The sequence below is a fragment of the Narcine bancroftii genome, chromosome 3, assembly GCF_036971445.1.
Source record: "Narcine bancroftii isolate sNarBan1 chromosome 3, sNarBan1.hap1, whole genome shotgun sequence".
Lineage (NCBI taxonomy): Eukaryota > Metazoa > Chordata > Chondrichthyes > Torpediniformes > Narcinidae > Narcine > Narcine bancroftii.
This window is the reverse complement of record NC_091471.1, coordinates 185780747-185804533: the sequence shown is the minus strand read 5'-3', so window position 1 is coordinate 185804533 and position 23787 is coordinate 185780747. Positions and strand designations below refer to the sequence as shown.

Below are 23787 nucleotides of genomic sequence, written 5' to 3'. Positions count from 1 at the left end.
GAATTCACCGGTATTGCATCATCTGCTCAACATTTGGAAGAAGATTCACGTAGAAAAGAATAAAACAAATTACCAACTACCAAAACTAATATTGACGCAAAATCAACTAATCTCTTTCACAATAGATAACCTTTCCTTCAGAGAATGGGAGAGAAAAGGGATCAAAAGAATAGAAAATTGTTTTTCGGGAAATAAATTATTATCCTTTGAACAAATGAAGGATAAATATAATATAACTCACGATACAATGTTTGCATACCACCAACTGAAAACCTACTTGAAGGACAAATTGGGAAACAGTCTGAGGTTACCAGAAGGAAGCAATTTTGAATATGTGATTACAGACACAATGATAATTTAAAAATTTGTAACAACCATGTACGTCAAACTGCAAGAAAAGGAGAACGAGGAAACAAACGGTAAACCTAAACAAAAATGGGAACAAGATCTAAACATAATGATAAAGAATGAAACAAGCTATGCTCCGGAACTATGAGAAATACAATAAACACGAGGTTACGCATGATACAATATAACTGGATACACAAGCTATACATCACACCTCAAAAGTTAAATAAATGGGACCCAACAGTATCAGACAGGTGTTTTCGCTGTAAAAAGGAAATGGGAACAACAATTCATGCAATTTGGACATGTGAGAAAGTGAAAAAATTTTGGGAAGATCTAAACCAGATATTAAACAAAATCACAAAAAGCAATATACCAAAAAACCCAGAGATCTTCCTCCTAAGTAATATAAGAAATAAAGAATTTGGACTCTATTTGGATGGAGCACAAAAATGATTTGTTATGATAGCCCTAGCCGTAGCAAAAAAATATATTATGTCAACCTGGAAATTAGAAGACAACTTGAGAATACAACAATGGTACATAGAAATGAATAAATGTATTCCATTAGAAAAAATAACATAATTTAAGAAATAACATCACAATATTCGAACAAATATGGGAACCATATATGAAATACAATAGAGAAATCCAACCATGGACTTCCACCACCTAAAATGACAGAAGGAGAAGACAACGAAAAGAACTGACTCAGTAAAATTTCTTGTTCATTTTTATTAAGTGACAACATTGTTTAACGGGTTAAATGTATCTTATAGATTGAACTTCAAATAAATGGAAAAGGGGGTGAGGGAAGGGAGGGGGGGAAAATGGGGAGAAAATGACACTATATATTCAAGAGAAAAAATGTCTGTATGTATCTTGGTCAATATGGTTTATAGTGTGAAAAATAAAAAAATTTTTAAAAAGTTGCATTTTGGAGATGTGGAGAATTATATATTTGAAAATAACTGGATGTTGGAAGCTTTGTGCTTCCTTCATTTTGTTGTTTGGCATTGAGCCAGCCTGGGCAACTGGCTGTGTCCTTGGAAGTGCAGACTTATGCATTTTGCTCATTGGCATAAGTTTGCATGATCGGGCTTGAAATTTGTCCCATTTTAAGCATTTAGTCAAATTATCCATTTGTTCTAAAATTTTCTGTATTCTGACATTTGACTTTGTTGAACTATTTTACTTTTTTTTGATTGGGTGGTTATTAGCCACATTCCTCTTGAAGATTAAATCTGACATGTCCAATTTGTGGCGGGTTTCAGTATACAGGTACTCCCCAGCTTTCGACCATAATTGGGACCGAAGGATTGGTTGTATCTTGAAATGGACGCAAGTCGGAATTTTGCCTGCATGCGTGGAATACGAAAGTCTTGAAGCAAACTTTTTAATCAAATCTTTTTTCATCGTAGATTTGATGATAACTTAAAGCTTCCTGAATTTGTCATTCAACCTTGGCGAATCATTCCACATTCTGGCCCATGCTTATCTTGTTAGTTGGAGTCCTGGGCTAGGCATGGCCATCTTGATTTGTGTGTGTGTGTGCGCGCGCGCGCAAGCCTACGGACCCCGGGACACTGACTAACAAGGTAAGGATGCATATTTTGGCTATTACATTCCTTATATCTATGTTTGTCAAGTATAACATAATCCATGTAAATTATATATTTTTGCTTTATATTTTCGGTCATATGTGCGCATGGACATAAGTTGCATAGGTCGCAAGTCGAGGAGTACCTGTATATAGTTTATCAGCATGTCCTTTGACCAAATTCTGAAAACATTCAGCAGGTCAGGCAGAAGCCAGAAATGGAAACTGACTTCATCTCCTTCCACAGATGTTGCCTGACTTTGTGGGTGGTTCTAATGTTTTATATTTTTCAGCTTTCCATCATCTGCATTTTTTGATTTTCATCTGCATTTAGACTAAGCTCTGTGTATACGATATGGTTGTTTAAATGTATTAATCTGTTCCATCATCTGTTTTAGATCGGGAGCTTTCAGCAACCAGACTTGTTTGTATTCCATACTAATGATCAGTATTTCTTTCCTCTTAGTGTTTCACTGGCAAGCAACAATCATGGGACCTGTAAGTACTTGTTCAAAGTTTGATACACAAATGATTATTGTTAAGGGATTGTAAAATTAATTTTATTTTTCTCTCTATAGAATGACAGTCCATATCAGGGTGGAGTCTTTTTCTTGACAATTCATTTTCCTACAGACTATCCTTTTAAACCACCTAAGGCAAGTTTCCCTCATCATCTATTGTGATTGAAAGTCTTAATTTTTTAACTATTTGAGCACTAATGTTCTATTTTTAAATGTAAGCATTTGCTTAATTAGTGCTTCTTCCAACCCTGCTCCCAGGCAAAGGGATGTGGGCTTTGCTTGCCCCAAGACAGTCAAACCTAAACATCTACCACTTGATAATTTTTGTACATTGAAAGAATTGCATTCCATGTGATACTTTAGGACCACTCTGAACTATAAAGTTAACTTGCAAGGTAGTGTATCATCTATGGGTTTTCATTAACCTCCAATCATTGAAAGAATGACCTAGATATATTCAATTTAGATAATCCACCATTTTGGGATTAGCAGTATTCCTATTAATAGCCCAACGTTTTAATAGATATTGCATAGTACAATAATAGATATTTGAGTGAACTGGTTGATCTTAGGGGAAGGATGGGAAATGCAGTGCTGTTGAGTTTGCCAATTATTAGGAGTTTGAGCAATCAATTGTTTATTAGAATTTACTATTGTTAAGGTTGCAATTATTTTAATCATGGGTGAACATAATAGTCATTCTTTTTTTAAACTTTATTTAAAAGATAAGTAAAAAGTATAACATACAATCTAAATATTCAAACAAAATAATTTTACAAAGATTTATATATAAAGAAAAACAAAATACAAACATTTTTTTAAAAATTAAAAAAACAAAACAAAAAAAGTAATTTTTTGCATAACAATACAAGCTTTCAATTCATTATGCCAGCGTATTATATTAATTTCTACATCATCTTTACTAGCAATGTATTTATGCGCTACCGATAACGCCAAACGTACAAAAGCAATTTAACCATATAACCGTTTACAGCGCAGAAACAGGCTATTTGAACTTTATCCAAACCCATTCCCCTTAATGTATACAAATATCCCAAAAAAAATCGTTGGATCCAAGGGTAGTTTAAAATTATACAATTTTTCCAAAATTATTTTAATTTCTTGCCAAAATGGTTGGACTTTCACACAAGTCCAAACAGCATGTAAAAAAAAAAGTACCAATACATAAACCACATCTAAAGCAAGAATCCAAATTACTAAACCCATTTTTTTTTTAAAACAAATCCAATTGATGTAAAAAAAAATTATAGTTGACCATACCATATCTTACATTAGTCAATTTAATTACATTGTCCTGACACATGTTCGCCCAATCATCTTCAGGAAAAGAAAACACTAAATCAGTCTCCCATTTAAATTTAGATTTTTCCCAATCTGGTTTATCCATATTATCCTGTAATAAATTATACATAACTGAAACATAACCCTTCTTTGGTATAGTAGAAGTCAAAGATTCAAATTTCGACAAAGTAGGTAAATACATCTCTCTACCATAATTATCTTTTACCAAATCCCTAAGCTGATAATACACAAATAAAGAATTTAAAGGTATTTCAAATCGTTCTCTCAAATGGATAAAAGAAATTGTCCCTCTACAAAACAGTCCTGTATTGTCTTTATATCTTTAGAATTCCAAATCTTTAAATAACTATTAAACATTGAAAAAGAAATAAGCCGATTATTGTATAATGGAGTTCAAATGGATAATTTATCTTTTGACCTCAAAAAAAATGTTTTAAATCCAAATCTTTAATAAATGTTTCAGTATTGGCATATCATATTCCTGTAATAAAATCAAATTCCATCAGAATATAAATTCATGCATCTCCGTTCTAGGTAGACATGATATCTCCACCTTAGCTCAACTAGGAGGTTGATCCAAATCCATCAGTCTACTAATAAACTTCAACTGAGCTGCCTCATAATAATTTTGAAAATGTGGAAATTGTAAGCCACCCAAGTAAGTTTATGCAATGCTACTCGAGCTAATTTACCTTTCCACAAAAACTCTCGTACTGCTTTATTCAAATCCTGAAAAAAACTCTTTGAAAGTAAACAAGGTATTGATTGAAATAAATATTGAATTTGAGGAAAGATATTAATCTTAATACAATTAACACGTCCAATTAGAGTTAATGGAAGATCTTTCCGTTTAGTTATGTTTGCTTTAATCCGCCTCAATATAGGTACATAATTTAATTGATATAACGATTGATAGTCATTGTCCAATTTAATTACATTGTCCTGACACATGTTCGCCCAATCATCTTCAGGAAAAGAAAACACTAAATCAGTCTCCCATTTAAATTTAGATTTTTCCCAATCTGGGAAAACTTCTGATTTTATTCGTCCATCTTAATTTTGTAATATTTTTAAATTCAGAATAGTCTTCTACTCCAAATGGCAAAATTTCACTTTTATCCCAGTTAACTTTATATCCCGACAATTCTCCAAATTTCAATAAACACTCCTGTAACTGTTTCATTGATCTCTCAGGCTCTCTCAAATATATCAACACATTGTCTGCAAATAGATTAATTTTATATTCTTCCTCCTTAATCCTCATCCCTCTAATATCCTCATTTTGTCTATAGCCAATGCAAATAGGGCTGGCGACAATGGGCAGCCCTGACGAGTTGATCGAGTCAATTTAAAAGGTAAAGATGTCTGTCCATTTGTCACCACCCTAGCATTCGGATTCATATATAAGGCCTTAACCCAACCAATAAAGAAAGAGCCAAATTTAAATTTATCTAATGCCTTAAATTAAAAAGTCCCATTCAACCCTATCAAAAGCTTTTTCGGCATATAGTGCAACTACCATAGGATAATTAGGTTGCCGCTGATGTGCATTGATCAAAGTAAGCAATTGAAGTATATTATCTGAGGCATTTCTATTCTTAATAAAACCTGTTTGATCAATATGTACTAATTTAGATAAATATTTAGCAAGTCTGTTAGCTAATACTTTCACCATAATTTTATAGTCTACATTCAATAAAGAAATAGGTCTATATGAAGATACCTGTAAAGGATCTCTGTCTTTCTTTGGGATAACAGTTATTAAAGCACTCAAACACGTTTCCGGTAACTTCTGATCTTCAGTAACTTGATTTAACACTTCCCCAAATATATGAGAAAATTCATCGTAAGAAAGTTTATAGAATTCCAGAGGAAACCCATCATCTCCTGGGGACTTGCCATTAGGCATTTCCTGAATAACTTCCTTGATTTCAAAATCCGTAAATGAAGATTCCAACTCCTGAATATCTTTCTCATCTAGTACCGGTAATGTTATTTTAGATAAGTAAGAATCAATAGAACCATTATCCTGTTTCTCCCTCAGAAGTATATAATTTTTGATAAAATGAATAAAACTGATCATTAATTTCCTGAGGCTTATAGGTGATTATTGAATTCTTCCTAACAGCATTAATAGTCCGAGACGCCTGTTCAGCTTTCAATTGCCAGGCAAGTACCTTGTGAGCCCTTTCCCCCAACTCATAATAACGTTGTTTAGATCTATTAATTAAGCGCTCAAACTGTTAAGTTTGTAAAGTATTATAGCATAATTTTAACTTCGCTAATACGGCTTTTTGTATCTTCTGTTATATCTTTTTGAAAATCTTTCTCTAGTTCAACAATCTGATTTTCCAACTGTAAACTTTCTGCCATATATTGTTTCTTAACTTTCATAGAATAGCTAATGATCTGTCCCTTCAAATATACTTTTAAAGCATCCCATACTACAAAATGACTCTTTACAGAATTAACATTTTCGGTCAAAAATAAAGAAATATGCTCTTTAACAAAGATAACAAACACTTTTTTTCAATAGCATTGCATTAAACCTCCATATATGTCGAATGTACCATCTCCGAACTTTCACAAGAGAAGATTAATTTTACTTTTATATTCAGTTTGCAGTACCCTACCCTGAAGATGTGGTGATACCAAAAATAAATCAATTCTGGATAAACGAGTCATGCCTTGAAGAATAAAAAGAAAAATCTTTCTCAGTAGGATTAACTTTTCTCCAAATATCTACCAAATTTAAATCTTTCATTAACGCATTAAGTTTTATTGGCATCTTTGACTTCTTTGTACTCTTCAGATTTCTATCTAATAAAGGATCCAAAACACAATTGAAATCACCACCCACTAAAATATTCTCATTAGCCTGATTTAACAAGAAAAAAGCTGAAATAAACCGCTCATCATCTATATTGGGTGCATATAAATTAAGCAGTGTTCAAAATTTTGCAAAAATTTTACAATTAACTCTTAAAGCTCTACCAGCATTTCCTTCAGTAGTTTCCAATTCAAATGGTAAATTCTTATGAATTAAATTCTCTACTCCTTTTGCTTTGGAATTAAAAGAAGAATAAAAAACTTGACCAACTCAGTCTCTTCAATTTCAAATGTTCTTTCTCAGTCAAATGTGTTTCTTGTAAAAAAGCAATGTCAATTTTCAACTTTTTTATATATGCCAATACTCTCTCTTTATTGGATTATTTAACCCCTGAACATTAAATTTAGACATAATTTTAACTATTAGTAAATACACACACTAAAAAATTAAACTATATAAAATAATACTCCCCTTTGTAATCCTTCAAAAATAAAAAAAGAGGAAAAAACCCCTCTTTAAAAAAAATTCAAACCAAAAATTAAAAAAAAACAACACATACAAAAAAAAACGCTCAAAGGCAGTATTACCCTAAAAAAAAATGGGTGTGGGAAACCCACTGGTGGCAGATGACTTACAAAGTTTTCGGTGTCATCCACCACCACCCCCCACCATTCCAGATTCCGATTCCACTTTTTGAGGTTTACCTTCATAGGTTGCTGGCTCCCCTGCTGGACGTACTCTACAAAGGTAAGTAATTCCTCCTCTTCTGTCGGTTTGGATGCCTTGGCAATGCAGCTGCGGGTCTGGACACCTGACGCCAGCACCCCGACTTCTTTGTGGCACCGGTGTTTGGGCTCCCCCGCAGCCCACACCTTATCAAGGAGCTCCCGGACTTGTGACGCTCCACACAGGCACGGGGCATGTCGGAGCGTCTTCCGATACTACCTCGTGCATCCCCAGGCCACCCAGCAAGTTCGTGGGGCCGCGGGTCTCCCTGTCGACCGTGTCGTCCGCGCGCACGGCTTCACGTGAGCGCAGATCGGCAACGGCCGAACTCCCCAAGATGCTGGCGCCGTCTTGCGGGAGCAAGGTCGGCGCCGGTGTCAAAATCGGTCGGGCTGGGGTCCTCTGGGCCTTAGGAATCGCTGAAATTGACTCCGAGGATTCCACTATAAAGGTAGGCCTCAATTCTTCCATACTTTTAAATGACAATTTCTTTTGAAGTTGAGCCTTAGATTTTTTTACATTATTTGCCATAGTAATTTACCATTGTTTAAAAAATTAAAAATATTTTAAACTAATTTTAAACAACTTAAAGTCGGGTGTTTAATGTTCCAGCTGGGAGAAGGTGGAATACACATCTTGCCTTTACACCATCTTGCCACACCCCCCCCAACATAATAGTCATTCTGAACAAGATGATGGTGATGAATTGATTGGAGTTGAAGCATATGTTTGTGTGGACACCAGAGCCCCTTCTGCTGATCTCTCAATTGATGATTAATTGCCAATTAGTGTCAACTTGTTCAAGTCTTCAGAATCTGATTGGCTCAGATTTAAAAATGTACTTTGTCTTTTAACTCTGAAGTTGTAACCTTGGATGGCTGATTTTATTTTTTGCTGTTTGATACCCATGGTATTGTTGTTCATTTGTTTTTTTTTCAAAAATGATATAGGGCAAACTTAGTTTGTTACTGCCAATTGAAAAGTGTTCTATGATTTCCTTTTCAGGTGGCATTTACAACAAGAATTTATCACCCAAATATTAATAGTAATGGCAGCATCTGCCTTGATATTCTAAGATCACAATGGTCCCCTGCATTAACTATTTCTAAAGGTATAGTGACATTTTGTTTTTAAGTTTGTCTGTTCTGTGTATCCCCATGCTAACCAAGCCAGGATTTAAATTTGATCATGTGCCATTCAGCCAAGCCATTGACTACATTTTGTGTGTTTTAGATCTTTGGATATTGATATTACTGTAAAGACAGATTTTACTGACCATTAATTGGTCTTGTAGGTTATCACCATCCTTTAGTTTTAAAATGTTTAATCCATTGTTATATTCACAAAAATCTACTTTTTTTTGCAAGTTCATACTGTCATTCTCCCCATCCTCACCTCAGCATTCCTGTAGTCTCTTCTGCTCCACTGAAAGCAACTCCAGCTTATCTGGTTGGCTGCAATTTTCTAGTTTTGGAAGGTTACCCTTAGTTACTTCCTGTTTGGTCAGTTTTCCATTAATGTGTCTACAGTTGCATAGTATGTAGCTATGAGCTTGTTAGTGATGCATATAGCTCTTGTATAATTTGATATTCCATGCAGTGGATGATGGATTATTGATTTATCCCATGATGCATAATTCAAAATCCCTTTGTTGTTCCATGCCACTCAATAAATTCCTTATAATCTCTCATTTTGATACTTCAGTCATCTTATAATCTTTAATACAAAAGACTGCAACTGTTGGAATCAGAAGCAAAGCAACCTGCAGGTAGAGTAGTATCAGTGGGGGGAAAAAAGAGTGGTCAACCTTTGGGGCTGGAACACAGCAATATTGATGGGTTCTGACCCGAAAGATTGATCATTCTTTTTGTCCCACTCATATTGCTTGGCCTGTTGAGTTCCTCCTGCAGCTTGTGTTTTTGTACCATATTCTTTGTGTTGCCCTATTTATGTGCCTGTTTAAATGCCACCACTATCTCTTCCAGCAAGTTCCAGGTATCAATCACTTAGTGGGGGGAAAAAAAATGATCCTGGATCACCTTTTAAATTTTTCTCAGTTTAAACTTGTGTGATGAGTTTAGAAATGTTTGTAAACATGTAAAAATGCTGGAGGAACTCAACAGGACTCACAACGTCCATAGGAAGTAAAGATATATTACTGACATTTCAGGCTTGAGCCCTTCTTCAAGGTTTGAGAAAAAGCTGGCAGTGCCTGAACAAAATAAATGACGGGGAGGAGTCTATTAGACAAAAGATGATAATTGGATATGGAGAAGAGGCCAAGAGAAAGGAAAGGTGAGAATTGATAGTGGAAAGGTGTTTTGGCCCTGTGAATGCAGAACTAGGGAAAAGAGAAGAGAGACAGAGCTACAGAAAAGGAGAACACAAGGAAGAGGGCTAACGGAAACCAGAGAAGTCTATGTTAATGCCACCCAGTTGGCGGGTGCCCAGAGGGGATACTAGTTATTGTTCCTACAATTTGCGGGTGGTCTCGGTCTGGCAGTGCATGAGACTGTGTTCAGGCATGTCGGCAAGGGACTGGAGGTGGAGAATTGAAAAGGGTGGCCACTGGGAGATCCCCTTGAAAAAGTGCTCAGGCCTGAAATGTCAGTAAAAAATCTTTCTTTACCTCCTATGGATGCTGCAAGACTTGCTGATTTCCTCTAGAATGTCTGTTTTTTTACTGCAATCACTACGTCTGCAGACTTTCACGTTTCACTCTAGAAATGTTTGTGAAGGGGAATTTTTCTCCCTGTATACCATTATCTGATGTTTCTCTTCCCACCCCTTCTCAAAAAGCCTTTACTGTGGTAAAGGCAACAAATGTAAGCTTTCCACCAACATATATTACAAGCCCACCAACTCCCACAACTACCTCCACTACACTTCCTCACACTTGTTCCCTGCAAAGATTCTATTCTGTTCTTTCAAATTTCCGTCTCTGCTGCATCCGTTCCCAAGATGTGGTCTTCCAGTCCAGATCTTCCGAAATGTCTGCCACCCTCCACAAATGTGGCTTCACCTCGGACCACCATCAACTCAGCCTTCACCCACATCTCCATTTCCTGCTCATCTTCCCTAGCCCTCTCTGCCCAGGTGCAACAAACACCGGATTTTCCCCTTGTCCTCACCTACCACTCTAAATCCAACACAATATCCTCTTGAATTTCAGGCCCTTGAAGCAGGATCCCATTACCAGACACATCTTTCCCCTCTCCTTCCCCCCACCCCCCCCCCCAACTGCCTTCTGTAGGGACCATTCCCTCCATGACTCTGTCGTGCACTAATCCCACTCCCTCATGCTCCCACCTCCTCCTTCATCATCGCAGTCTGGGGCCCCAAACAGGCCTTTCAAGTGAAGCCACACTTCACTTATGCACCCACAGGATTTATTTACTGCCTCTGATGTTTCCTTTGTGGCCATCTCTACTTTGGACAGACTGGGAGATCGCTTCACTAAGCACCTTCACTCTGTCCGCACCAGTGACAGAGACCTCCCAGTAGCCAACCATTTCAATTCTGCTTCACACTCCCATACTGACGTGTCTGTCCATGGCCTTGTGTACTGTCCCACTAAGACCACCTGCAAGTTGGAGGAACAACACCTGATTTTCCCTGTGGGCACTCTCTAGCCAGATGGCATTAATATAGACTTTTCTGGTTTCTGCTCCCCTTCCCCCTTCCTTGCTGCTGTGCCCTCCCCTCCCTTTTCCACCTATTACCTACTGCCTTTTATGACCATGCCTCCCCCTTTTATTCAAACACCTGCTGACATTTTTCCATACCTTGACCTGCTGAGTTTCTCCAGCATTGTGTTTTTACTTTTTACAACAAATGTATCCAGCCTATTATAATGAATTGTTCCACCTCTGGCAACATTTCCTCTGCACCTCATTCAATGCAATCGTATCCTTCCTTTATTTTCGTTGCCTTGAACTGCACAAGACAAAGTCCCTCTGCCTAACAGCATGATGCAATCTTTCACTATTTAAATAATAATCTGATCGTTTATTTTTCCTTCCAAAGTGGATGACATCTCATTTACCAATGTTGTACTCCATCTCTTTACTTACTGACTGTTCTTTACCCTCTAATTTCTCCAGGTCTCTCTCTTTCGGGCCTTCCATCTCACCCACATTTTGTCCTGAACCATATCATCATCTTGCTCCTACTCAGCTCCTTTTTTCCCCTTTATATATGGAATATCACTTTAGTTTCCATGAAAAGTCAAATGTTGACTGGTCATTTTCTACCTCTGATGTTGCCTGACTTGCTCTCTGAGTCCCTCCAGCAGCTCATTGTTTGATCAAAATACCAGCATCTGCAGTCTCTGTGCTTTGTTAACCACCTTACCTGTGCTGCTGGTTTCATGAATCTTTTGATATTTAAAGTTTCTCAATACTCTATGGGTTTAAATTCATGCTATATATTCTACCTAACTATATCTATAATTTAGTGTTTTCAAAGCTTAACACCTCACATTTTTCATCTGTCATTTCTCTACCCATCTTAACAAATGATTAATAGCAATCTGTACCTAGAGATTACTCTTATTGCTAGGCATCATATCATCAATTTTTAAGTTAGTTGTGCACTTAATATTCCAATAATCGTTAAAAAAAAGTATAACAAACAGCAAGGTCCCAGCAGCTTCCAACAAACTCCAAGATCACAGGCTTTCAATTGTCCACCACAAAGTTAAATTCAAGTCTAATATGTTAAATTGCTTTGAATCCCATGGGCTCTGCCTTTTTGGTCCTTGTCAAGGTCCTTACCAAAATCTGTGTTGACCATACTAAATATACTACCCTTATCAAACCGCTTGGTCATAGGGCAGAACTACTCTTAACAAAGCCATGCTCTGATAATTCACTGCCATCCACGTCAGCATTATTTTCCAACAACTTCCCTTCCTCTGATTTTAGACTAGCCTTTAATTACTTGAGGAATTTGCTTCCCGTCCCAGAAAAAGTTGGCTTTGCTGTGCTTCAGTTATTTAACATGTTGCTGTTGTGTACTTACCTGCGTTGGGAGTGGTGCCGGTCACCGCTGATGACATACCGGTAACTGAAAGTGATGTGTGGGATTTCTAGCATGCATGCGCAGGTATATTAAGTGTCAGCATACTGGTGATAGATCTCGGATGCATGAGGAGGAGAGAGACTCTCAGGATTACCCATGTGGTGGTGAGCCAATGAGGAGGTCGAAGGGGTTTGGGGAGTTGAAGAATGCAATGTTGTGTCTGAAGAAAATAGAACTCAACTCCATTGTGTCCTGAAAGAAACGAGTGAGTGTATCTTTAATCATTTGTAAACTGGGGTTAATCAGTGTCTTTCCAAACACCAGTTTTTCTAAGCAGAGAAGATATGAAATGTTCTTTCAGAGCCCTAACAAAAGCTCTCTTGCTGATCATATTAGCCTGAAACACATCAGGCCCTGGAGCTTTATCCATATTTAATGGTTCCTTCTGGATAGTAATTTGTTCTGGAATTTCATTGTCCCTCTTCCTGAATTCTCCAATTACAATACCAATTTCATCATAAATCTTTTACAATCAGCATTAGTGATTAGTGATTTCATTGCTCTATTCTACTAGAAGGTATACAAGTAGTGATTTTAAATGTAGAGCTGTCAAGTTTGAACACATTCTAATTTACTAAGTTAAACCAACTGATTAAATTTAAATGTCTTAAATTTTAAAAAATTCAGACATATAAGCACAGTAACAGGCCCTTCTAGCTTATGAGCCTATGCCACCCAAAACCCCCAATTAAGACAGCGCTGGATTTGAACCTGGGTCACTAGCGCAGTAAAAAGCCCAGGGAATTTTTATATTTTAATGTGCAAGTAAGAGACACCACTGGTCAATATCAAAACTATGGGTGGCAGGCTTAGTTTGTAAACAGAAGAGACTGCAAATGCTGGAATTTGAAGCTAAACACAATCTGCTGGAGGAACTCTGTGTTTAGCAGCCTCCATGGGAGAAAAAGAACGGTCGACATTATGGGCTGAAATATCAACCATTTGTTTTTGCTTTCTATCAGATTGTGTTAAAGTTGAGTTGGTAGATTATTGGTCACTGTTAATTGTTTGTAATGTATCAGTGAGTTGCAGAACATGAGGAGTTGAGAATGCGAGGAGAATAAAATGAGTTGGGGAAGAATTCGTGTTAAATGGGTGCTTGATAGTGGCGAACTGAAAAGCCTGTTTCCATGCTATATTGCTCTCTAACATTCTACGTTACCTGGTGTGTTTGCCCTGATTGTACATTTATTTGTCCATTTGCAGCTAAATGTTATTTTGCATGTGAAGCCTGTAACTGGTGACAGTACACTTTTTTTGTATAATTGTTTTTCTTGTATTTATGGGGTGAGAGGAAGGAGATTCTAAATGATTTGATTGTTGCACTGATTTAGCAAAAATGTCCAGTAAAATTTTATTTAAGTGTTAATATGTTGGTAAATTCTCAACCTCAGCCATGTTTAGTGTATTCAAATCTACAATAACCTTTTGAATAATATGCCACTTTATAGAGATTTTTCTTTCAAAACTGGTTAGATTTCATTGAGTAAGATGACTTCAAATAAGAAGAAAATTAATGTTTGAGGTGCAAGATAAAGGATGCTGGTTAAAGAACAAAACTGAATCTCTTACTACATCTTTTTCAGTTCTATTGTCTATTTGTTCACTGTTATGTGATCCAAACCCCGACGATCCACTAGTGCCAGAGATTGCACGCATCTACAAAACAGATAGAGAAAAGTGAGTATCTTTCAAAGCATAATTGTTGAATAATTCAGTCTTCTCCCATTTTGGAGTTACATTTGCGTAGAATCATACAGAGGAGACTGAATTGTGCTGTACTTTTACCAGGAATGCATAACTTGAATCAACTAGTATGCATCACTGTTTTAGCATTGTAATATGCATTGAGCACAGGTGATATCTCATTCCCAAGTTTGGTTGGAGTCAATTCCTAAATCTCCTGTGGTTTCCCAGTTTTGTAAAGCTCATGGCTCTGATTAGCTCAGGTTCTGCGGTGGTTTTTCCTACTTTTTCACTGACAATGCTCACACTTATTCTGGAGGCACAGAGACTGTAGGTGCTAAAATGTTGAGCAAAAAAACAAACTATAACTGCATTTGGAACTTAGCTGCTCGAGCAGCATTCGTAGAGGGAATGGACAGCTGATGTTTCTGGTTGAGTCCTGAAGTGGGGCTTGGACCCAAACATTAACTATGTAGTGGGCCGAGCTGGCGCACAGTGCGGTATCGTGAACCGCTGCTGGCTCGGTTTTGCGGGCGTGCGGAACCATAATGCTGACAGTTGAATGTTCACCTAATGGACTGCACGCGAGTGGTGCTGCGTGCCGAAGAACGGCACGTTGATGTGCTGAGTCTCCTGCCGGAAGGCACGAAACACTTACAGGGCTTAATTTAAACCTGCCGGTCCCGTGGATTGGCAGCAAACTCATAGTGATGTCCCACCTTGTCCCTTGGAGCTCGGGACATGTATATAAAAGAAGCTTGTAAAGTCTGAATAAATCAGTCTTATGATGACTAATCTGGTGTGTGTGTGCATTGATTTAGTAGCTCTACTGAAGTAGCCGCTACAATTAGTGACTTCAAGATTCATCCAAAGCTTGAATCTACAGTTATTATGGACACAACTGCAGCAGCAGTAGCTGCTGCCATGGCGGCAGCTAATGCAGTGGGACTTCACTTTCCTCCTTTCTGGACCCATCAACCTCTGGTATGGCTTAATCAGGCTGAAACCCAGTTTCGTCTTCATGGGATAATGGCAGAAGACACAAAATTCTGGCACGTAGTAGGACCGTTGGACTCTGTTACAGCAGCTCGAGTAAGTGAATTTGTTGCCAATCCCCCGGCAGAGAACCAGTACATCAGGTTCTGCCAATTTCTCATGGACACACTGGAATTGACTAGACCTGAGCGCGGTATGCAGCTTTTAAATGTGGAGGGCCTGAATGACAGGAATCCATCTGACCTAATGAATGAGATGCTTGCATTAGCAGATGTTCATTCTCATTGTTTACTTATTGAGACTTTATTCCTGTCCAAACTCCCAGGTCGTGTCGCCACACGACACTCCGCTATGTTTTGCAGGGTCAGCATTTCACTGTGTTTAAAGATCACAAGCCACTTGTTTTTGCCTTCAGCAAAATAAAGGATCCATAGTCGGCAAGACAGCAGCGTCACTTATCATGCATTTCAGAATTCACGACGGAGGTGCGCCATGTTTCAGGTAAAGACAATCTCGTCATGGATATGCTGTCCAGACCGACTGTATATCATATTCAATGTGGCATTGATATTCCTGAATTAGCCAGTGCCCATGCCATTGGCCCTGATGTTCAGGCATACAGTATGGCCAATGCTAACGTGGACATACAACAGGTGGCACCACAACTGGGCGGCCCAACCCTACTTTGTGACATGTCTTTGGGGTACCCTAGACCATTGACACCTTTTGACACCAGATACACGTCTTGTCTCATCCTTCCATCAGAACATCCGTCAAGCTCATGTCAAATAAATACATATGGCATGGACTGAAAAAGGACTGCGCAATGGGCATGCACATGTACCTCCTGCCAGACTGCCAAAATTCAGCAGCACGCTAAGGCATCTCTTCAGTCTTTCCCAGTGGTACGCAGGTGGTTTGAACATGTGCATGTGGTCTTGGCCGGACCATTGCCAGTACAGGTACACAATCCTTTAGCTGGAACCCTTGGGAGGACAATGTTCTGAATTTTGGATTTTTCTGGATTTCAGAACACAAGTCAGCTGCCCACCTGAATTGTGCTGCCATATCCACCCCCTTCCAGTCGCGCTAGCATCTCTCCCGAGTCGCGCTGCCGTCTCTCCCCCCCGCCCAACCTAATTGCGCTGCTGTCTCTCTCCCTCTCCCTCCCCCTCCACTCTACCAGCACCAGGAAAAAAATGCCGGATGTTGGAGCTTTCCAGATTTTAGATGTCCAGATAAAGGATTATCTCAAAGCATGAGATATGTTCTAACCGTCATTGACTGTTTCATGCACTGGCCAGAGGCCATCCCATTGCCATCCAGTGACATTGAGACATGCGCCAGAGCATTCATCGTCAGTTAGATTGCTAGATTTGGTGTCCCAACGCACATAATTTCAGACCGCGGAGCACAATTCACCTTTGCGCGATTTTGTGGCACATACCTGCACCACACCACAGCGTACCACCCACAGTCCAACGGCCTTGTGGAACATTTCCACCAGCAACTGAAGTCCACACTTTAGGCCCAACTCACTGATCCCAATTGGGCCGATGAGTTACTATGGGCTCTACTGGGAGTGCTCACGGTTCCAAAGGAAGATTTGTCTGCATCGTCCACAGGTAGAGATAGTTTATTGTACGGTCCTTACAGTTCTAGGGGACATTCATTTTTCAATCAACTCTAACCTGGACGTCCTTCAGCAGCTTCGACATAGTGTCGCAATCAGCAAACCTGTTCCTACCAACTGGCATGGAACCCCTAAACGGCATGTGCCCCCACCACTCCTGGATGCTGATTTTGTTTTTGTATGCAGACAGGTCCTAGGACCGCCGTTACAGCGACCATATGAGGGCCCTTTCCACGTGATTTTGGACATTGGGGGCCATTCGCAGCTGTTTAGTGTGAACAAACTCAAGCCTGCCCATGTGGATCCCACTTCACTCATTCAGTGCCCCCAGCCCAGATGGCGAGGGCGCCCACCTAAGGCGCATGCGGCTGGTGTTTTAGTTTCTGGCGACAGTTCTTGGGGGGGGGGGAGGAGGGTGGGGTGGGAGTGATGCAGCGGGCTGAGCGGGCACACTGCACGGTATCACGAAGTGGCGCGATTCTGTGGGTGTGCAGAACCATAATACAGACAGCTGAATACTCTCCTAATGGACCACACGCGAGCGATGCTGCGTGCCAAGGAATGGCACGCTGATCTGCTGAGTCTCCTTCCAGAGGGTGCGGGACACTCACAGGGCTTAATTTAAACCTGCCAGTCCTGTGGATCGGCAGCAAACTCATAGTGATGTCCCACCTTGTCCTGTGGAGCCCAGGACATGCAGTATATAAAAGAAGCTTGTAAGGTCAGAATAAATCAGTCTTGTGTTGACTAACCAGGTGTGTGTATGTGCATTGATTTAGTAGCTCTACCGAAGTAGCTGCTACAACTGTTCATTTCCCTCCAGGGATGCTGCTTGTCTTGTTGAGTTCCAACATCAGTTTGTGTTTTTCTTACACTTGTCCCTCAGCTGTGGGGATGGTTCAGATCAATCACACAATTTGGTTTGGAGTTGTATGCAGGTTGGACTAAGGATAGCAGATTTCCTTCCTTGAAGAATTTGATTCTTGTGAATTTTTACAATAATCTGACAGCCTCTTTTGCTAGTCTTTTAAAAAAAAATCAATTTTCTTATTTCAATTCCTTAGTCTTTGGAACAGTGATCCAGAGTATACTTGGGGTAGTTAGAAGCCAGGGGGAGGCTGCTACTGAATAAGTGACAAAGTCTTTAACCATTGGAGTTGAGGATTCTGCAGAACAGTCTCGAAAGTGGACCTGAGACCCAGTTCATGTCAGCTTGATTTGTTTAAATGGGAGAATTGGCTTGAGATATTATGTGGTCTGCTTCTATTGCATTCCTATACTCTTATGAGGGATGGGTTTCTCTTTGTGGGTATTTGTCATTGTAAGTTTGGGTGACTAAGAGATTGTTGAAAACTATTCATAAAAATCAGATTCCTGTGAATTACTTGCATGCTACTCTGATCAATAACACATTGACCAAATTTCCCCGATACTATGGGATTGTTGTTGTAATTCATGTTGGTGCAATGTATTCTGCCCAGTGCTCATTCAAGTGTAGTTTAGTGATTCTGTGTTCATGGTATATGTTTCTACCTTCCTTCTAAAAGAACCAAGAAGTATTGTGGACCTTGAACATAATCACCTCCATAAGAATGCGAACTGTCTCTGCAGAAGCCCTAAAAAGCAAGTTACTTTTTCTATTTCCCAGAGTATCTAAACATCAGTATCAGCAGTAGGTGTCAGCCTTTTCAAGGTGTCTTGGCCATTTAAGACTATGGCTGATCCATCTCTGCTCTACTTTCCTGTACTTTTGCCATGACACTTCAAATTCCAGAAATCTGCTTTGAATGAATTCAATGATTCAGCTTTCACAGTTCTAGCCTAGGAGTTGTGTGGCACCATTGTTGAGATCAACTCTTCCCACAAAGCCAAACACCCACAACCCACACCTCTGAAAGTAGAGGCATGTAGATTATTGTTGAGTAGAGTGTTTTAGGTATCATCCCCTTTGTTGTTACATACCTTCCAAGTTCAGATTATACTTGTATATCGAAAATACTTTGTTTTTGTGGATGGTGTAATTAAGGAAAGAGATTGGATACTTGTGCTTTGATGAACACTTTATATGGTATATCTCCACATAGAAGGCCTTCAGCTAATGACTGGCTGAATCAAAGGACGAAGGTGACCCTGTGCGCTGCTGAATACTATTCTTGGATGGAGCTGCATACATAGGAATATGAGACAGCTATTTAACCCATTGAGCTCCCTGTTCTCTTCAGTGTAATTCTGGTTGATTGCCTGGAGTAAGAGATTAAATTGATAAATTGTGATTAGCTTGCAGAAAATTAAATTATTTTAATGTTGTGTGTACTAAAATCTTATAAAAAAACTTTAGTTTGCATGCTACCCAGGTAAGTCTATTCATACAACAGGTTGTGCAATAGCAATAAATAAAGTGTAGGGACTGCAGGGCATCGGGAAAATTGGGAGGTATGTTCAGTAATCTGATGGTAATGGGAAAGAATCTATTCTTGAATCTGTGATCCTTCATTTTTCACCTTGACAGGAGGATGGAGTAGAGAGTATGTCTGGGATGCAATGGGTCCTTTAGAACAGCCATTCTCAACCTTTTTTGACTATGGGCCATTCAGGGCTCTGCTCAGTTTTTAGGCCCCCTTCCTGTGAAGCAGTCAAGTTTACTTGTTTCTTCCATACTTCTGCTGACTGCATAAAAACATCAAAAATATTTTGATTTCAGACCATGTCTCCCCCTTAAATGTGCTGTGGCCCCTGTTGAGAATGACTACTTTAGAACATTGGATTATTTTCCGAGGCAGTGGGTAGTGTTGATGGAGTGAAGTGGGTTTGTACGATGGTCTGAGTTGTGTTCACTGCCTTCTTCAGTCTTTATCGGCCTTGGGTGGAACAGTTCTCTTCTGTCTAAAATTTGGTAAGAACCCCTGGATCATGCTGAATTTCCTTGGGCATCTGAGTAAACAGAATTGTTGGTGCGCTTTTTTGGTTGTAGCATTGCTGGGTTTGGACCAGGACACGTTGTTTGCGATAATTACTCAAAGAATGTCGTTATCTGCTCTCTTTTCCTCCTCACCATTGATGCGGACAGTGGAGTGAGCTCTTCCTCTTCCTGAAGTTGATGACTACTCTTTGGTCTTGGAGACATTGTAGGAACAGTTGTCCCATCAAGAAGCTACTAGATCCTCTATCTTTGTGTTCCATTGTGTAACTGTTTGAAATCCAGACTGTGAAGGTGGTATCATCTGAATCTATAAGTGGAGTTGGTGTTTGGCGGCATGGTTATGAGTGCGCGGGTAGTATAGTGGGGCTGAGTACACAGGGTGATTGTGGCCTGCACGACAGGAAGTTATGGAGGCCAAAGTCCTGGAGTTTGGGAAGAGTTTGCTTGAAAACTATAGTGTTAAAGGTTGAGCTAGAGTCAAAGAATTGTGGTCTGACATGGGTATCCTTGTTCTAGGGCTGAGTGGAAGGCCAGAGAGATCGCATCTGCTGCGGACTATTTGTGTCCATAGTCGAGGTTGGAGTTAATGTGGTCTGTGATCAGCCTCTCAAAGCACCTCATAGTAGAGGATTCATACCACCAGCTGATTGTCATTTGGGCCTGTTACTACATTCTTTTCTTTGCCATCAGGATGATGGTGACCTCCTTAATGCAGGTAGAAACTCAGTTTACTACAGGGAGAGGTGACATGTCTGAGAATATTTCCACCAGCTGCTCTGCATACAAGTCCAGGATGGTTGGGTTCTGTGGGTTCATTCTTGGGGAGTCTGATATGTCATCGGCTGTGCATGTGTACATGGGTTGTTGTGGTAGGAGAAGCTGCATCACTGTTTGAAGCGAGTATAGGTGGCATTGAGCTTGTTAGAAAGGAATGTGCTGTTTTTTATTCTACTTTGTAGCTTGTGATAGCATATGTACCCTGCCAGTGAGCGACAGTCAGTTCGCCTGAGACTTGAGCTTTGTCACTACTGCCTTTCGGTGTCTCGAATCGTCTCATGGAGATCATATCTGGATTTCATATACAAAGCCAGGTTGCTTGGATTTCAGTAGTGTGCTCTTCTCAGTTCAGCTATAGTTTGTTTGGCATGCAGTCCTCCACACACTTGCTGATGAAGTCAGTGTTATATTCATTGAGGTTAGCCACTGAGTACTTGAATATGGAGCGGTCTACAAACTCAAAGCACTTGCATAAAATGTCATCTATTTCCCTCGTCCAGCGATCCCAGCTTTTACCACCAGGTCCTCCTGTCTCACCTCCTGCTTGTGACTTTAAAAGACATGATCCTTACAATATCCTTGTAAATCTTATTTGCACCTTGACTTACTAACCCATCTATGAAACAATTTGTATATTTGTTCTTTTGTCCTCTTTTCTTTCTCCTGTTCAGATTCTTCAGAATTATCATGTGGCCTTCCTGCTTTTCTTAAACTCAGCAGAAGGAATTTAATCCAGATGAGTTTTGGGGAAAAAGGTCAAATCTAGGACATGTAGCCTAAATGACAGACCTTGGGAGTGTTGATGTACAGAAGGACTTTGGGTGCACAAGTCCATTGCTCCATGAAAATGAAGATGTAGGTGGATAGAGTAGCGACAAGGTATTTGATATGCTTGCTTTCCCAGCTGAGGATTGAGCACAAGTTGGAAAGTCAAATTGCAGGTGCACGTTATTGGTTAGACTGCACTTGGATGTCTTGTGTATGGTTGGGAGAATGCAGAGGGATGAAGAGAGCTGTTGCCTAAATATTGCTGTTTATAAAGAAAGATTGGATGGGCTGGACTTTTCCCCATCGCAGGAAAATCTAGTAGTTGAATGTATCAGCAATTTGAAGGCAATCTCTGGGGTAATAATCATAACCATATAACCGTTTACAGCACGAAACAGGCCATGTCGGCCCTTCAAGTCCATACCGGTTCACTTGAACAACTCCACTAGCTCCTCCGCAAACTCCTGAGGAAGTAGAGGCTTTCTTCATGATGCCATTGGTGTGTTGGTTCCAGGAAAGATCTTCCGAGATAATAGGGTGGTGAATATCTGAACGAGCTGTCAGGTTTGGTGGTAGAAGCAGATACAATGGAATTTAAAGGGCATTTTGGGCTTTCATGTACAAGAAAGGGAGAGATAGATTATGTGCCTAATGCAGGTAAATGGAATTACTGTTGGCATCCATCATGATTCAGGCTGTCGAGATGATCCATCACTCAAGTATAGCAGTTAGCACCAGTGACCTGGGTTCGAATCCTGTGCTGTCTGTAAGAAGTTTGTATGTTCTTCCTGTGCCTACATGGATTTCCTCCAGGTGCTCTGGTTTCCTCCAACCCTTCAAACATGTGGGGTTGTAGGTTAATTGGGGTTTTTGAGCAGTATGGGCTCATGGACCCGAAGGGCCAGGTTATCATGCTGTATATTTAAAATTTAAACCTGTCTGTTTCTATGATTCAATGTTGATGTTTATTTGTCAAAGGAGATAATATAAGTACATGTCAGTGCAGGCTGGATAAATTTGATTATGCAAACCCTAAATTAGTACTCAGTTTTTGTAGAGAGCATTCCTACTAGAGAATATGTACAAGGGTACTACAGCAGGGGAGAGTTGCCTTGGTGATTAAAGCATAATTGTTGGGTGGTGATCATATTGTTTGAAGTACATTTGGATAAATGTTCAAATGAGTAGGATGTTGCAAGGGCAGGGTAGTGGTAGCGCTGCTGGAGATGTTGCATTATCACGGGGAGCAGAGACATTGCACTGCTCCGCAGGGTTCAACTGCCCAGTGATGGCCATGTTACAGGCCTTAAAATGGCCTGTTAAAGATGATTTTTTTTTAATCCTGCAACCACTGAGGTCTTTGCTTAAGATGGCAGGATTTGTGCTGGGCAGCATACCATGAGAGGTTGCAGTGGACTGGCACAGGACACCAGAAGCTGGGAGATCTCCCATTGAGAGGGAGAAGCTTGGGAGGTGACCCTACAGGGATAGTCTCACCAATGCCCTCTATAACTAAGGTATGCTCTTTCTGCTTTAGCAGAGTGTTATGGATGAAGCATTTGTTACTGGACAGAAATGGGAATAAATTAATTCTCTCTGTTGGGCCTTTGACCAATGGGATATTGCAGGGAGTGCTACCTGGGCCCATTTCATAATCTTCATCAACATTTGTCAGCTTGCCTCCAAATGTCACATTTTTAGCTTTGCTGTTAATGCTAAAGTAGATAGAGTTGTGAGGAATTAGGCCACATGCTGAAACTTTGGAATTCTCCACCTGCCAGATGTGAAGGCTCATTCCAGGCATGAGTTAATAGGTTTCTTGATCTTTTGAATGGAGGGGTACACTGAGGCCAAAGATGAGCTGTGATCTGGAATGGTGCAACAGGACTCCATTTAATTGTAATGCAATGTGGTAACAGGTTCTTTCAGCCCATGCTCCCACTTACGCCCATGTGACAAATAATCTTTTACATGACAATGTACATCTTTGGAATGTGGGAGGAAATCAGAGCACTCAGAGGAAACCCAAGCAGACATGGGGAGAATGTTCAAATTCCTTGTAGACAGCGACAGATTCGAACCGCTAACCATGCTGTCCTACTCCTATTTGACATTTCAAATCCCCTCACTATTAATGCTTGCAATATTCTCATCAGTGTTTTGCAAATCAAACTACAAAGCAACCATTATTCCTGTATCTGATCTCTGCAATTTTATAATTTGCATAAACACTTTTATTTTTCCTGCCAAAATGGACAAATTTACTTATCTCAAGTTGCACTCCACTGGCACACAATTGCCCAAACAGCTGCCGTGCATCCTTTTCGCAACTTGCTTGGATTTTAGTAAAAAGTTAGCCATCTGTTTGTTGTACCTTTCTGCCTGAGGGCCAAGAATGTAGTTATGGTGTTTAGATACTGAACATGTACAATTTTCCCATGGGTTGAAACCAAATTGTAATAGAGGGATTATAGAACGTGGAGTGAAACAAAATCTGCAAATGTTATGATTGTAATTAATACACAAAGTGGCTGGAGAAACTTAGAAGGTCTGGCAGCATCCATAGGAGGCAATGAT

At 39.7% G+C, this 23787-nt stretch overlaps 1 protein-coding gene and 1 long non-coding RNA gene across 4 annotated transcripts in view; one reads left to right on the top strand and one right to left on the bottom strand.

The window, feature by feature from the left end:
- The window catches only part of LOC138757929 (ubiquitin-conjugating enzyme E2 D2-like), a 47399-nt gene that overhangs the window by 15457 nt on the left and 8155 nt on the right, over positions 1–23787 (top strand). The window contains exons 3-7 of one of the 3 annotated variants that reach the window (XR_011353996.1): positions 2415–2446; positions 2527–2604; positions 8354–8459; positions 14017–14110; positions 18293–18368. Coding sequence is in view for 2 of the 3 variants with exons in the window: in XM_069926081.1 (XP_069782182.1) it covers positions 2415–2446; positions 2527–2604; positions 8354–8459; positions 14017–14110 (310 nt within the window). In the remaining variant the exon portion in view is untranslated. The remainder of the gene's footprint in view (positions 1–2414; positions 2447–2526; positions 2605–8353; positions 8460–14016; positions 14111–18292; positions 18369–23787) is intronic. The other 2 variants (XM_069926081.1, XM_069926082.1) reach the window with 2 other exon arrangements.
- LOC138757930 (uncharacterized) overlaps positions 14003–23787 on the bottom strand; it is a 28255-nt gene continuing 18470 nt past the window's right edge. Inside the window, exon 2 of the long non-coding RNA XR_011353997.1 lies at positions 14003–14089. This is a non-coding gene — a long non-coding RNA (uncharacterized lncRNA). The remainder of the gene's footprint in view (positions 14090–23787) is intronic.